This window comes from Eulemur rufifrons, chromosome 8 (genome assembly GCF_041146395.1).
Source record: "Eulemur rufifrons isolate Redbay chromosome 8, OSU_ERuf_1, whole genome shotgun sequence".
NCBI classification, from domain to species: Eukaryota; Metazoa; Chordata; class Mammalia; order Primates; family Lemuridae; genus Eulemur; species Eulemur rufifrons.
In genome coordinates, this window is record NC_090990.1 from 122,214,182 (window position 1) to 122,227,564 (window position 13,383).

Consider the following 13,383-nt stretch of genomic DNA (forward strand, 5'->3'; position numbering starts at 1 on the left):
GCATACTAGTCCCCTACAATTTATAAAGTTCACTGTAAGTCAATAAGCTGATATTATGATCTCATTGGATATCATGCCCTTGAGAGCTTGGTTTGACAGCTTCCCCGCTGAGCCGTATAGCTGTCAAACCCAGTGTCTGGACTACAAATTGGAGGACTGACCAGTTCCTCGATCTTAAGATCCCAAGTTCTGGGAGGCCCTGTTTACCTATTTTCACTCATTCTTGGCTCTAATGTTCGTAATTCCCACTTTGGGTTCAGTTCAACAGTTCATCTAATATCTACTAACACTTACTCTGTTCCGGGCATTTTGTTAAGCATTGGAGAGTTACAGTTCCTGCATTTGGGGAGACAATCATATAAAAAGATAATTTTAGATAAAGTGCCTGGCTTTGCCTGGGCTTATCTGCCAGAGAAGATGACACCTGACCTGGGAAGGCTAAGTAGGGGTTAGCTAGGTAAATAAATAGGGAGAAGGGCAATGAATAGAGAGAGTGAGTGAAAATACGATACAGAAAATCAAGGAGACATAAAACAGTACATCATGTAGAAATGTTGCAAAAAAACAAAAAATCAATAAAGTGCAGGGAAGGGGACGGCAGATACTGAGGGTAGGCATGAGTCAAGCTAAGGACCTGAGTCTCTCCTAGAGATAATGGGGAGGGAGGGAGGGAGGACCCTAGCAGAAGAGGGTACAATTAAGTCTGCCCATGGGAGAGATCCTTCTGGCAACAGGTGGGGGGGGGGGGCAGCCCTGAAGGCACTACGACCAGCGTTAGGGAGAACACTGAGGAGGTTGCTGCAGTAACCTGGACTTAAAATGACTGAGTCTTCCTAGCACAATGGAAAGGAAGGAGTGGATTCAGAAACAGAAGGCAAACGCTGGCAGGGCTCTGATTAAATTCAGGGAAGTGGGGTGAGGGAAAGGAAGGATTCCAGGATGATGCTCAAGGTTTCTGCTTGGGTCACCTGAGATAAAGGCAACTGGGACAGTAGCCAACAATGAGAACAGCAGCCATTGGAATGGAGGTGGCAAATGGCATCACGACTGTAAAGAATCTCTCATTAGTTCAGGTTGAATTTTGCAAGCAAAGAATTATCAAATCTAAGAAAAAACTTTTGACTTTCAAACATCTATGACTTTGGAGTTGAAGACGAGGGACTCTGGACCTACAGCTTGAAATGAGTACGAGAAATTGCCTTCTTAGCGTTTTTTGGTCCGAAATCCATATTACTGAAACTGATACAAAATAGTGTCCGTCTGTCATTCATCCACTCACTAACTTCTCTAGTGTACATGGTTCCTCTAAACTTGCAGTCACTGAAAAAAAAAAAAAGAATTAAATTCCTAATAGCTGAAAATAATCGAGACTCAAGGTTCCCGATAGTTAACAGACAAGCGCCCGACCTCCTACCTGCGGCAGACAGAAGGCAGCGAGGCTACAGAACCTCCGCCAACGGGGTGGAGAGGCCAGGAAAACTGCAGGTGAGGAGTCTCTGGTTTGGGCGCCCTGAGCCTGTCTGGACATCCCGTAGGGCAAGCATGCCAGGCGTCTGATTGCAGAAGGACCTGCACAAGCCTTCAGGGAAGGATTCACCTCAAAGGATGAAAGTCAAGGCCCAGGGGCTTGGTCCACAGGTGATGCCTCTTGATGAAGGCAAGGAACCATTGTGAGTCCACTATGGTAATCAGAAACTCAGTAAAAGGGATTCATGCTTGTATTAGAGACAGAAGGAGAAATATAAGAGTAAGAAGCACCTATAAGAACTACACCATTAAAAATCCCCAAGGAGCGGTCAGAGCATGGGGTGGCACAAACAGACCCTACACTGTTGGTAAGGATGCAGCTTCAGGGATCTTGGCACAAACATCACCACAACGAGGGGGGAATCTGGATGCCCCACGTCAGCTAAAAAGCTGCTCTGTAAATATTAATACTTAAGACCATCCAGAAGCCTCTCAAAAATTATTGCACTTCAAAGGAGAAATTCTGTAATATAGCAGAGTGGTTGTAAATATGTTTTGGAGTTTGAGTCTCAGCTCTACCATATATTAACCATGTGACCTTAGACACCTCATACGACCTCTCTGAACCTGAGTTTCCTCATCTGTAAAAATTAATAATTTATCGCACAGAGTTGTGAGGAGTAAATGAGATAATGTATATAAACTGCTTAGCAGAGGCTTGGCGCACAGCAAGCACTCAGTAAACAAAGGGCAGAGCAAAAGGTATAATGTGAACCTAGTTGTGTGTCCAAACTTCTAAGGGCCAAGAAACAGGAGACAACCAGAGGAAGGGAAAGAGAGAAGTCAAAGTTTCTCCCTAACTGCTGACTCCTTCTCTCTCTTCTCTGCCCCTTTTAATCATCTATGAGATTTCAAATACTTGCATTTTTACACATTTTTCTTGTAGGAACCTGAGTCCTTTACTGCTGTTTCCTAATCCTCAGCAATGCAATTACGACCAGGATTGCCTGGAGAGTAGCTATAAGACGCTGTCTGGCCGTAGGTCAGTCAGTTCTCACTGAGGCTCAGTCAACAACATAGCACCTTATAACTCTTCATCTTTTCAGGTGTTACCCTCTGGAGGAAGCACACAATTATGTAAAATGTATATAACTTCACATTGCATCCCTAATGTCTGGGAGAAAAGAGCACATTTCTTAAATCTGATAAAATCATCTTTTAAAATGATTTTAAATTGCACACGATAAACTCCTCAGATCCCAAAGTAGAATATCAAGGTCCCAAGATAGAAAATGTTCACTGCAAATTCATCAAAGTTTATTCAGTTGGTTGCAGCATGACACTAACAAAGCTTAAGTAATGGATTTCATTCTATGGGCAATCTTGTTGCAATACATAAGATCAGCAAAGTCATAGAGCATTTCTAACTTCTATCAGTTAAACCTAAGTACTGGGTATTATGTATCACCATTGCTAGAAACTATTCACACTACATGCCCTGACAATAGAGCAGAGGTTTCTAAAGAGAATCTGCATTTGGAAGAAAAAGAAAATTACTGAAGGAGAATTTATCAATAAAATCATCTTACATAAAGGCCTAACAGAACCAAGGGAAAAGTGTAAGTGAGCAAAAAATTACAGCAGCCACATGCATTCAAAAAGATAATGAATAAACAAAGGGGTTTAAGGGAAAAGATATAATGGTCTCAAGGGATGGTTACAATTTCTCAATTTATACGCTATGGTCAGGAAGCCAAGTGACCTCTGCTTTCTTATAGCAGCCAAAATTCCAAGGACTTTCGTCTGGACTCTAGGGCATTGCTAATGTCAACCAACTTGGCAAAGTGAAAGTGGAAAAGGAAAAAAAGGAATATCATTCAAGATACATAAAGGTTTCATATCTCACCAGCCTTAGGGACCAAAACTCGGAGCCATATGATACTTGAGACCTCAGGAGATGCTTCTAGTTCTTCTAATAATTAAATTCCCTTTGATGGAGGGTAAAGACCAAACTAATCTATAATTAATTCTATGCCAAAGCAAACCATTTTACTCTCCCTTTTGAAATGACATCAGTGGTCTCAGACAGCAAGATTAAAATCTTTCCTAGGTTGAGGTACACGTGAGATATAGGTGCTACATGAAGAATGCAAATTCTCAGATAAAAGATACAACTTAAATAAAAACACTCTTGGGCTCCAGTTCGAAGGCTCTAATCATCCAGGAGAGATGTGACTGTGGCTAAACGAAATTAGCCTCCAGTGTGGATGGAAAGGAACTTGAGAAATATTTAGTAGGTAGGCTAGCATGTATTAGATGGAGGGTAAGCAGCAATATTTCTGGAAAGCTATGTTTTCCCAATTAAGTTACAGTTTCAAAATTCAGGAGGAAAGATCAACCTTTAAAGAAATCTGGGCTGGGCACCGTGGCTCATGTCTGCAATCCTAGCACTCTGGGAGGCTGAAGCAGGAGGATCGCTGGAGCCCAGGAGTTCAAGTCTGCAGTGAGCTATGGGTGATCATGTCACTACACAGAGCCAGACCCTGTCTCAAAAAAAAAAAAAAAAACTTCCTACAATGTATCCTTTGTAAGTTTAAAAAATATCTATTTTGTAATGCAAATAAGGGTCTCCGTTTTTAAGAAATTACCGCAAATTTTCATAGTAGATAAATCATATTTTCTTAAAAGTGGTGACTGTCAGGAATTTAATCTATCCTTTGGTATCATCTGAGTAAGTGTTTCCAGTCTGTCACCTGCCACTAGAACGTGGACTCCCCGGTACATACCATAACTAGAACGTGGCCTCCCCGGTACGTACCGTAACTAGAACGTGGCCTCCCCGGTACGTACCGTAACTAGAACGTGGCCTCCCCGGTACGTACCGTAACTAGAACGTGGCCTCCCCGGTACGTACCGTAACTAGAACGTGGCCTCCCCGGTACGTACCGTAACTAGAACGTGGCCTCCCCGGTACGTACCGTAACTAGAACGTGGCCTCCCCGGTACGTACCGTAACTAGAACGTGGCCTCCCCGGTACGTACCGTAACTAGAACGTGGCCTCCCCGGTACGTACCGTAACTAGAACGTGGCCTCCCCGGTACGTACCGTAACTAGAACGTGGCCTCCCCGGTACGTACCGTAACTAGAACGTGGCCTCCCCGGTACGTACCGTAACTAGAACGTGGCCTCCCCGGTACGTACCGTAACTAGAACGTGGCCTCCCCGGTACGTACCGTAACTAGAACGTGGCCTCCCCGGTACGTACCGTAACTAGAACGTGGCCTCCCCGGTACGTACCGTAACTAGAACGTGGCCTCCCCGGTACGTACCGTAACTAGAACGTGGCCTCCCCGGTACGTACCGTAACTAGAACGTGGCCTCCCCGGTACGTACCGTAACTAGAACGTGGCCTCCCCGGTACGTACCGTAACTAGAACGTGGCCTCCCCGGTACGTACCATAACTAGAACATGGACTCCCTGCTGCAGCCTGGTGCCCAGGATGTGTTCATTTAGTTGAGTAAGACTTTGTAACACACAAACTTGCATTTTATGTACTTTCACATGTAGCTGTCTTTCACTTAATATTTCTCTTTATTTCTTCTTTTGGCAGCATTGAGTCTAGTGAATATCCTGGAGTTGAGGTAAAAACAAGTGGTGGAATACATACATATTTTTAAAAAGACTAAGTTTCTATCTGACTGTGCCAACTAGTTAATAAATAAAAGGCGGAGAAAACTGATAATGAAAAATCATCCGATAATGCATGAAATCACTTAGAAAAAATATCCTTTCAACAAATGTTTATGAGTACCTATGTGTCATGCTAAATATTAACTACATATTGCAAACTGCTAACAAACTATTGTCAAGACATGCCTGTGCCTCATTGCCACTTAACAAATATTTATTAGCATCTATGATACCCACTACACTAGGCCCTAGGGATACTTCTATGAACAAGACAGATGCTATCTCTTGCCTAGATTCTGATAGAAAAAAAAAAGAGAAAAAAACCCAAATAGTTAGAAATTACAATAAGAATATAAACAAAAGCCCAGCAAATCGTAAGAGGGGACTCCCCTGGGATAAGGTGGTGGGAGAAGGCCTTTCCGAAGAGGTGACACTTACGTCAAGGCCTCAGAGATGAAAAGGAGCCAGTCCCTCTGGGCAGTTCTAGGGAAGGAGCATACCAGAACAGCGAGTGCAAAGGCCCTGAGGTGGGGATGGGTGTCAAAGAGCAGAAAGATGGCAGTGTAGCTTGAATATAGTGAGCAAGGGTGCAAGTGGCACAAGCTGAAGTCATAAAGATAGGAAGAAATTAGATCACAAAGAGCTTTGTAGGCCATGGGGGAAAGTTCAGATTTCATTCCAAGTGTAATGGGAAGCCATTAAGGGCTTTAAACAAGAAAGCAACATGATCTGATCTGCATTTTAATAAAAACCATTCTTGCAGTTATACAAAGAACAGATGAAAAAGAACCAAGAGAGAGAAATAGGGAGACCAGTTTGGGTGGCAAGAAATGATGGTGACTTTGACTAAAAAGGCTAGGAGTGGAGATAGCAAAAAAACATCAATTCCAGATGCATTCTGGAGATGGGAGCACTGATTGGATGTGGGGGGATGAAGGATAGGAAAGAATCGAGGATGGACCCTAGGTTTCTGGGATGAGCAATTACATGTATGGTGGTGCCATTTACTGAAATGGGAGGTACAAATCAGTGAGATTTATTCTCCATATACTGTGTGCCCATTCCTACCTAAGGGTTACCAAAGACATTTCAATTGCTAAATTCAGTGCATCCTTAGCACATCTCTCTTTATCTGACCACATTAACCACTTCCTCTTTCTTAAAACTTCATTCTGGCCAGGCGGGCTTGTAATCCCAGCACTTTGAGAGGCCAAGGTGGGAGTTTGAGACCAGCCTGGGCAACATAGCAAGACCCCAAGCTCTACAAAAAGTAAAAAAAAAAAAAAAAATAGCTAGCATGCAGATGCATGCCTGCAGTTCCAGTTACTCGGGAGACGAAGGTGGGAGGATTGCTTGAGCCCAGGAGTCTTCAGTGAGCTATGATCTCGCCTGGGTGACAGAGTGAGGCCCCATCTCTTAAAACAAAACAAAAAAACCAAGTTCATTCTCTCTCGGTTTCTAAAATACCAAACTCTCTTGGTTTTTCTCTTACTCTTCGAGCCTCTTTCTCAGGTTCCATACGCCTCAGAACTCTGTCCTTGGCCCTCTGTTAAGTCCTTCAATACATTTTCCCTTGATGACTGCATTTAAGCAATCCAAGCTTTAGTTATTAGCCACATAAACGCTCTCAAATCTGAATTTCCAACCAGAACCTTCTCCTCACCTCCAGAACCATCTATCCAACTGTCTTCTGCCCATCTCCATTTGGATGTCTCACCAGCATCTCAACATATCCAAAAGTACCTCCATCATCTTCTTCCCCCCAATGCTCCTATTCCCCCATCTGTGAAAAGCCTCACCTTCTAAAAATATGCCCAGCTTCCCAAGCCCCAAACCTACGAATCATTTTATCCACCTCTTCTTTCAAGACCACATCAAATCAGTTTTCAAGCCCTATCAAATATACTTTCTTTTTTTTTTTTTTTTAACATAAACTCAACCAAGTGGTATCAAATTTACTTTCTAACTAGCTCATGAACATGCCCTCTTCACAGCTGGCTGCTTTCTTTCAGGTCTTCATCATCCTCCCCTGGAGTATTACAATGGCCCTCTGGTTTCTCTGGCTTCAGCCTCACTCCACTCTAACCCACCCTTCACATCTCAATGGACAGAGAAATCCTTCATTGGGTTTAAGTGGGGCAGACAAGGCCCTTCGTAAATCGTGCCTCTGGCTGGCTCTCCTACCTCAACTCCCACCATCTCCCTTAGACACTTCAACCTCCCACCACACTGAACTACCCAAAGGTTCATTCACAACTCTGTATGTACTGTTTCCTCCCCCGATGCCTACTCAGTTTAAACATCCCTTCCTACAGGATCGTGAACTTTGGTCTGAGATGACCCTTCTTCAAGCTCTTACAGCACACCTTTATTAAAAGGCTTCTAGGCCAAGTGTGGTGGTGTGTGCCTGTAGTCTTAGCTACTCGGGAGGCTGAGGCAAGAGGATTGCTGGAGCCCAGGAGTTTGAAGTTACAGTGAGCTACGATTGCACCACTGCACTCCAGCCTGCATGACAGCGCGAGATCCTGTCTCTAAAAAAATAAAAATTTTTTAAAAGGCTTCTAGCTCTGCAGTTTCAGCTGCTTGGAAGGTTGAAGCTGAGGATCGCTTGAGCCCAGGAGTTCGAAAGTTCAAGTTTAGCCAGAACAACACAGTGAGACCCCAGCTCAAAAAAAAAGAAAAAAAAAGACTTCTTATAATACATAGCACAGTGTGTTTCTCCCATTGAACTGTAAATTACCTGAGGATGAGGACTATCCTTACTAGAATAGTTTAGCACTTAGCACTTAAAAGGTGCTTAGTAAATGTTTGCTAAATAACTGTCTGGATCAAACTTATGCTTTTCTGTAAAACATAAACTCTCATGTGCAGTATCCATGACCAGGAAAAGGCAACTTGGTGAGAAGAAACGTTTAATAATTTTCTAAAATTAACCAATAAAATCAGCGGCTGACTTTCACATATCAGCATTTGTCTTCATTACTGAAAAAGTATGTCCAAGGTATATGTGGCTATTACTCTGGTGATCTTTTCATTAATATTTAGTTTTTCAGTTCTCTTAATACCCTGAGTTTAATTAAGGTCACCCTGACCGCTTGTCCTCCATAGCAATGAATGACTTCTGCATATTAATTCTGTTTGAACACACAAAATTTCAGATAAACCTTAGTTTTAGGCTATTTTCTACTTGTTTGATTAGACACAAATACCACCAGCAACCAAAAAAAAAAAAAAACCCTTTGAACCTTTTTTTCTTAGAAGAGACATTAATACAGAATGGATTATGTCATATATAAAAAGTGTGTCTTCATCTGTTAATCTCTGGAGGGTGGGAGGATTTTACTTTATATTCTACAGCCCTGGAATCATTGGCTAAGTGGAACAGTTGATGATCCAACAGAACTTCACCTATTTTCCCTGGTTCCAAAGATTACATTCAGAACTTTTCCATGAAAGAAACTACTGAGTAAACTCTGGTATTCAGTCAGATACTGTGATGCAACTGACATTTTGAAAACAAAAGAAATGAAAATACCTATGTGGTTTCTGAGCAGCTGGCTCTCTTTATAACCATTACTTAACCAATTCTGAGACACCAATAAGTACTTTGCTTTGAAGAACAACAACACACAAAAAAAGTCCTGTGGCAGACACCACTTCAGATGTTCATAAAACAACTCAACCAATTCCCATAAATCGAGCCTGAGGTTTACTTTAAGCTTGAGCCATGAAATGTCGTAAGGAAAAAAAAGAGATTTTTTTTCTTTCGTCAGGAAAATTATGCTTTTCAATGCTCTGTGTCTTGTTAAAATTACGGTAGGTATGTCTGGAATTATTATGGATTTGATAAAATTCTTTTAAGCCTGGTCATCTTACTGGTATTCCTAGCTCTTTGCATTCTAACCCAGAAGTAACACATTTTTTTTCTTGGCGCTCTGCAGACCACAGAGACGAGGCAAATGAGATTTCAGGACTCTGCTATCACGAAGGTTTGAAAGTGGATTTGAGAGCACTGGAACTAGAACAAGGTAAAAACAAAACACTGGCTTAACACAGAGAAACCAACCAACAAAGGCCCCACGTATGAAAACCCTGCAACCTTCCGCCACCTCCCCAAGGTGGAGAGCGCCAGAATCCCGGTTCCTGAGTCAGAATCCAGGGAGGGCCTGGGCGATCCCGAGTCACCAGGAGGAGTGGCAGGGGACGCTGCGTGGCGTAACGCAGCCGCCCGCCGGGCCGCTCCCCCGGACAGCCCCCCAGGGAGGAGCAGGGTCGGGAGCTCCCCGCTCCTCCTCCACATTCAGGGACCCAGGAAGGAGAAGAAAGGCGCTGCGCCTCCGCGGCAGTCGCTGGGGCCCGCGTCCCCACGGGTTCCGTCGGCCCCGAGGCGCGCAGGCCGCGCCCCCTCCCCACCTCGGCGGCCGCCGCGAGGGGCGTGTGCCGGCCCCGGGAGCCCCCCCGCCCCGGCCCAGCATCACTCACGGAGCCCGAGCGCCGCCGCCAGCACCGACCACAGCCAGCGTCTGCGGTCTGGGGCTGCAGTCGCTGCCCCGGCTCCGGCGAGCGCTGCCATCGTTCTCCCGCTGCAGCCGCCGCTGCCGCCGCCACGCCCCGGGCCCCGGTCCGCGCTGAGGGTGGCTCGTCTGGGCCACAGGGCGCCGAGCTCGCAGCCCCCGCGCCGGGTAGCAGCAGCCCCACGCCGCGCTCCCCACTCCCGGCCCCAGCCGCGGCGCGCCGGCCCTCCGCCCGGCCCCAGCCCCGCGCCGGCCCCAGTAGCGCGCTCATTGGCCTGCCCGGCACCCTTTGAGGAACGCGATTGGAGAGAGCGAGTGTCCATCATCCTCCTTCGGGTGGGCCCCGCCTTCTCGGTGCCACCCCAGCGCCTTAGCCCCGCGCGGGAGGCCGAGCCCGAGCTGTCCCCGGCGGTCGCGGCCGAGCCCTCTGCCTGCCTGCGTGGCTGTCCGCCTGCCTGCGCCTCCTCTGCCTCTCTGGGGTCAGTCCCACAGTGCTCCTCATTGTCTCTCGTCGCAACGGGTCGTTGCCGGTACTGACCTCGCCTCTGTTTCAGCTCTTCTCGATTTCTCCCGGCCTCGCCTAACGAAATAGAAGCAGTTCATTTACCTTTAAAAAAAAAAAAAAAAAAGACAGGAAAGAGGAGTTCGATCGATGGGAAGAGACTTCTGATTCAGTTGTCCGGGTAGAATACATGTCACCCTTGTCCTGTCCCCAAGGCCTGTCCTTTGCCTGGACTAGATAACTTATGGGTTGCAATTTGAGAAATCTGCTAGTTTAAAAAGAAGTCTCGATCTTGCCTTAACCTCCTCTTAGAACCCCCCCTTTTGGCTTGAGAAGGGGTGGGAACTTGGAACTCTCTTACTACCTAGAACACAAATGAAGGTGCTTTTTGTTTGTTTTGCTTTTGCATGTCAACGTTCCTCTCTGTGTCAATAAAGATTGGGAGGGATTGGGATGGGGTTACGTTTCTCACCCTGAATTCCTAAGTGCCTTTGCTGATCCTACTCAACTCGGCTACCTTGGCCCAGAACAGTCTGCCACATAGTGGTTGCCCAATAAAAACCAAAAAAGTATTTGGAAGGATCCTTATGAAAATGGCCTACAAAAGGAAAAAATGGAGGGACACGCGCACAAGAAAGAAGAGTGTGAAAAAAGAAAAGGGAAGATTCAGGTGGGAGGGTGATACAGGAAGGGAGGGAAACAAGTTTTAGACAATTAGGACAAGAGAGGAGGAAGAGTGTGATTAGAGAACCCAAAAGGCAACCTCTGACTTCAGGGTTTTGACTAAAGTCAGTCTTAACACCCTTCCTGGTATCTTTGCTGTTTTAGCCTACTAGCTTTGTAGTACAGCAAACTCGTACTAATTACTGTAACATTAGTGAGAGAAGACTAAAAAAGCATAGCAGAACCATTTTGCCCTATTTCTGTCAGCAAGATCCTTTTGTAGTGTGTCTGGAATGCCATAGGTTGGAAAGGATACCAATGAATACATTTGTTGAACTGTGACTCTCGAAAAGTACCTAGTCTACCAGTGTAAATAAACAAGTACTCAATTAAATTTTTAAAAATACTTAGAAGAGTGAATAAAGGAGAAGCCCAAAGCCAACAGGGGCAGTAGTTCTCAGACACATTTGGAAACTTGTAATGTTTCTCTACTGATTGTGACATACCTCACCAAACACATAAAACTCTCCCCAAAACCTCTGGCCCAAGAGGCACCTGGGACAGATTTACAGAGGATGTAACATTTTAAAGGATGAATAAAAGTTTACCGGGGAGAAACAGAAAAGACAAACTCAGAGAAACAGGAAAACATCTACCAGGTGTGAGAAACAGTAGGTAAATCTTGTGTAGTTTGAAACTTCAGGGAAAAGAGAGAATGCTAGAAAAGTAGGCTGTGGTCATATTTTGAAGAACCTTGAGTTGTCTTTATTCTATAGGCAGTGGAGAGTAATAAATCTAGATTTGTGTTTTTAAAAGGGAGCCACTGAAACAGGGCAAGAGTGAAGAGAGCACAAAGTAAGATACTGGCAGTGGGAGTGGAGAGGAAGGCAAGGATTTGAGAGATTTCAGAAAAAGAATGACAGGACTGGGTATAAACTGGTTGGAAAGTATAAACAAGAGAAGAGTCTCAATTTCTAGCCTGTCTATCCTTGTCTTTAAGATTTGTTGCCAGAGGAAAATTGGGACACTGTGATCTGTGGGTGGTGATAGCAAGACATTCCAGGAACACTGAGAATTTGACTCTTAATGGGTGACAATCAGATACAAAGATGAATCCCAGGTCACTCTGAGAAAGACTTGCCTGAAGTCAAATCAATTTCATTAACAATTCTACAGAAAAATATATCTTAATCCAGGAGAAGCATGTTTGCTAGAAAATTTTGAAAATCTGAAAATTAGAGTTCTAGTGCCTCCCTCCCCTGGGCACAGGGACACTAAATTGGTAGAAAAAGAGTAATAGGGCACTTAGGGAGGTGTTAATTCTTATAGGAGAAGGATATGTCACCAGGCTTCTTCATTCACTGTAGCCAGGATAAAATTTTCCTTAAGATTCTCTGTCTCCCTGTGCCTTGCAACCATCTATGTACTATGTCTGCTTTACAAGGACCTAATTCTAGGGAAGGATGTGCCCTGGACAGATGTCACAGGCATTCCTTCTACCAAGATAAAGGTATTTCCCACTGTAAATTAGGCAATTGATATTCTGGGTTTTGTTACTGTCAGTCTTCCTGCATCATTGTTGTGAGGGCAAACGAGATACTCTAGTCTAGGGCCTACCCTGCAGAGTGAAATACAAACTCCTTTTCAATCACTAGAGAGAAGCAGAAGTAAAAACAAACAAACAAAAAACCACCCCCCCCCCAAAAAAAACCTAAAATGATAATAGCTATAGTAAACTCAAGTGAGAAAGGAGAACATAGAGACCTTACCACTTGAGAGTGAGGCTTTCAGAAATCTGAAGTGGTTACATTATTTATTGAACGAGTTGAGTTATATTTTAGGGAGAGTATGTTAGGTGTTCAGGGCACAATTTTTTTTTCCAGTTAGGTTTTGATGGCCTGGCGTCTAGAACTTTTTAATATTTTAAACGGTATTCTTATTCTTATTGTCTTGAGCTCTAGGAAGACCTGAAGACTCAAGTTAGGGCAGTTTCAAATAAAATAAAAGAAAGGTGGAGACAATATTAGAGCTCCAAAACTATAATCTTCTGGTGTCAAACCATAAGAAGAAAGTTGGCAGTTCAGTAGAATTATCCATTGAGCACCAGCTTTGTTATGGTAAGCCTCAATGCTAAGTATTTAAAGATTTAAAATATAATTAAGAAAATCATGCCTTCTTTATCTAATTAAACATATTGGGACAATTGGGCAGCAATTATACTATTGGTTGCCAATTATACCGTAGAATTAAGTATTGGTGTAGATGTCTTGCGCTCTAAGAAAGGATCCCTTTCTGGAAAGGTTAGAGTTGGGATTTATCCAAAAGCAAAATAGGTTTTCCAGCTGAAGAGAATAGTTTGGGTAAAAACACACAGATGGGAATTTACAAGGCTAGAAAGGTGGGGCTTTGAACACTGGAATAAAAAAGATACCGACAAGAAACCGCCACTTTTGCCATTATTGAAAAATGCGGAAGAGGACGAAAGCGACATCCAGAACTTAGAAAAGGGAGAGAGCCTGGAATCTGCCGCAGCGACATTGCCGCA

At 44.1% G+C, this 13,383-nt stretch overlaps 1 protein-coding gene across 2 annotated transcripts in view; it reads right to left on the reverse strand.

The window, feature by feature from the left end:
- Positions 1–9,871, reverse strand: part of MPZL1 (myelin protein zero like 1) — a 58,035-nt gene extending 48,164 nt beyond the window's left edge. Inside the window, exon 1 of one of the 2 annotated variants that reach the window (XM_069480898.1) lies at positions 9,642–9,871. In XM_069480898.1, coding sequence (XP_069336999.1) covers positions 9,642–9,732 — 91 coding nt within the window. In that variant the 5' untranslated portion in view covers positions 9,733–9,871. Of the gene's footprint in view, positions 1–9,035; positions 9,075–9,641 lie in introns of those variants that run through there. The other variant, XM_069480899.1, reaches the window with a different exon arrangement.
- Between the last annotated feature and the right edge of the window lie 3,512 nt (positions 9,872–13,383).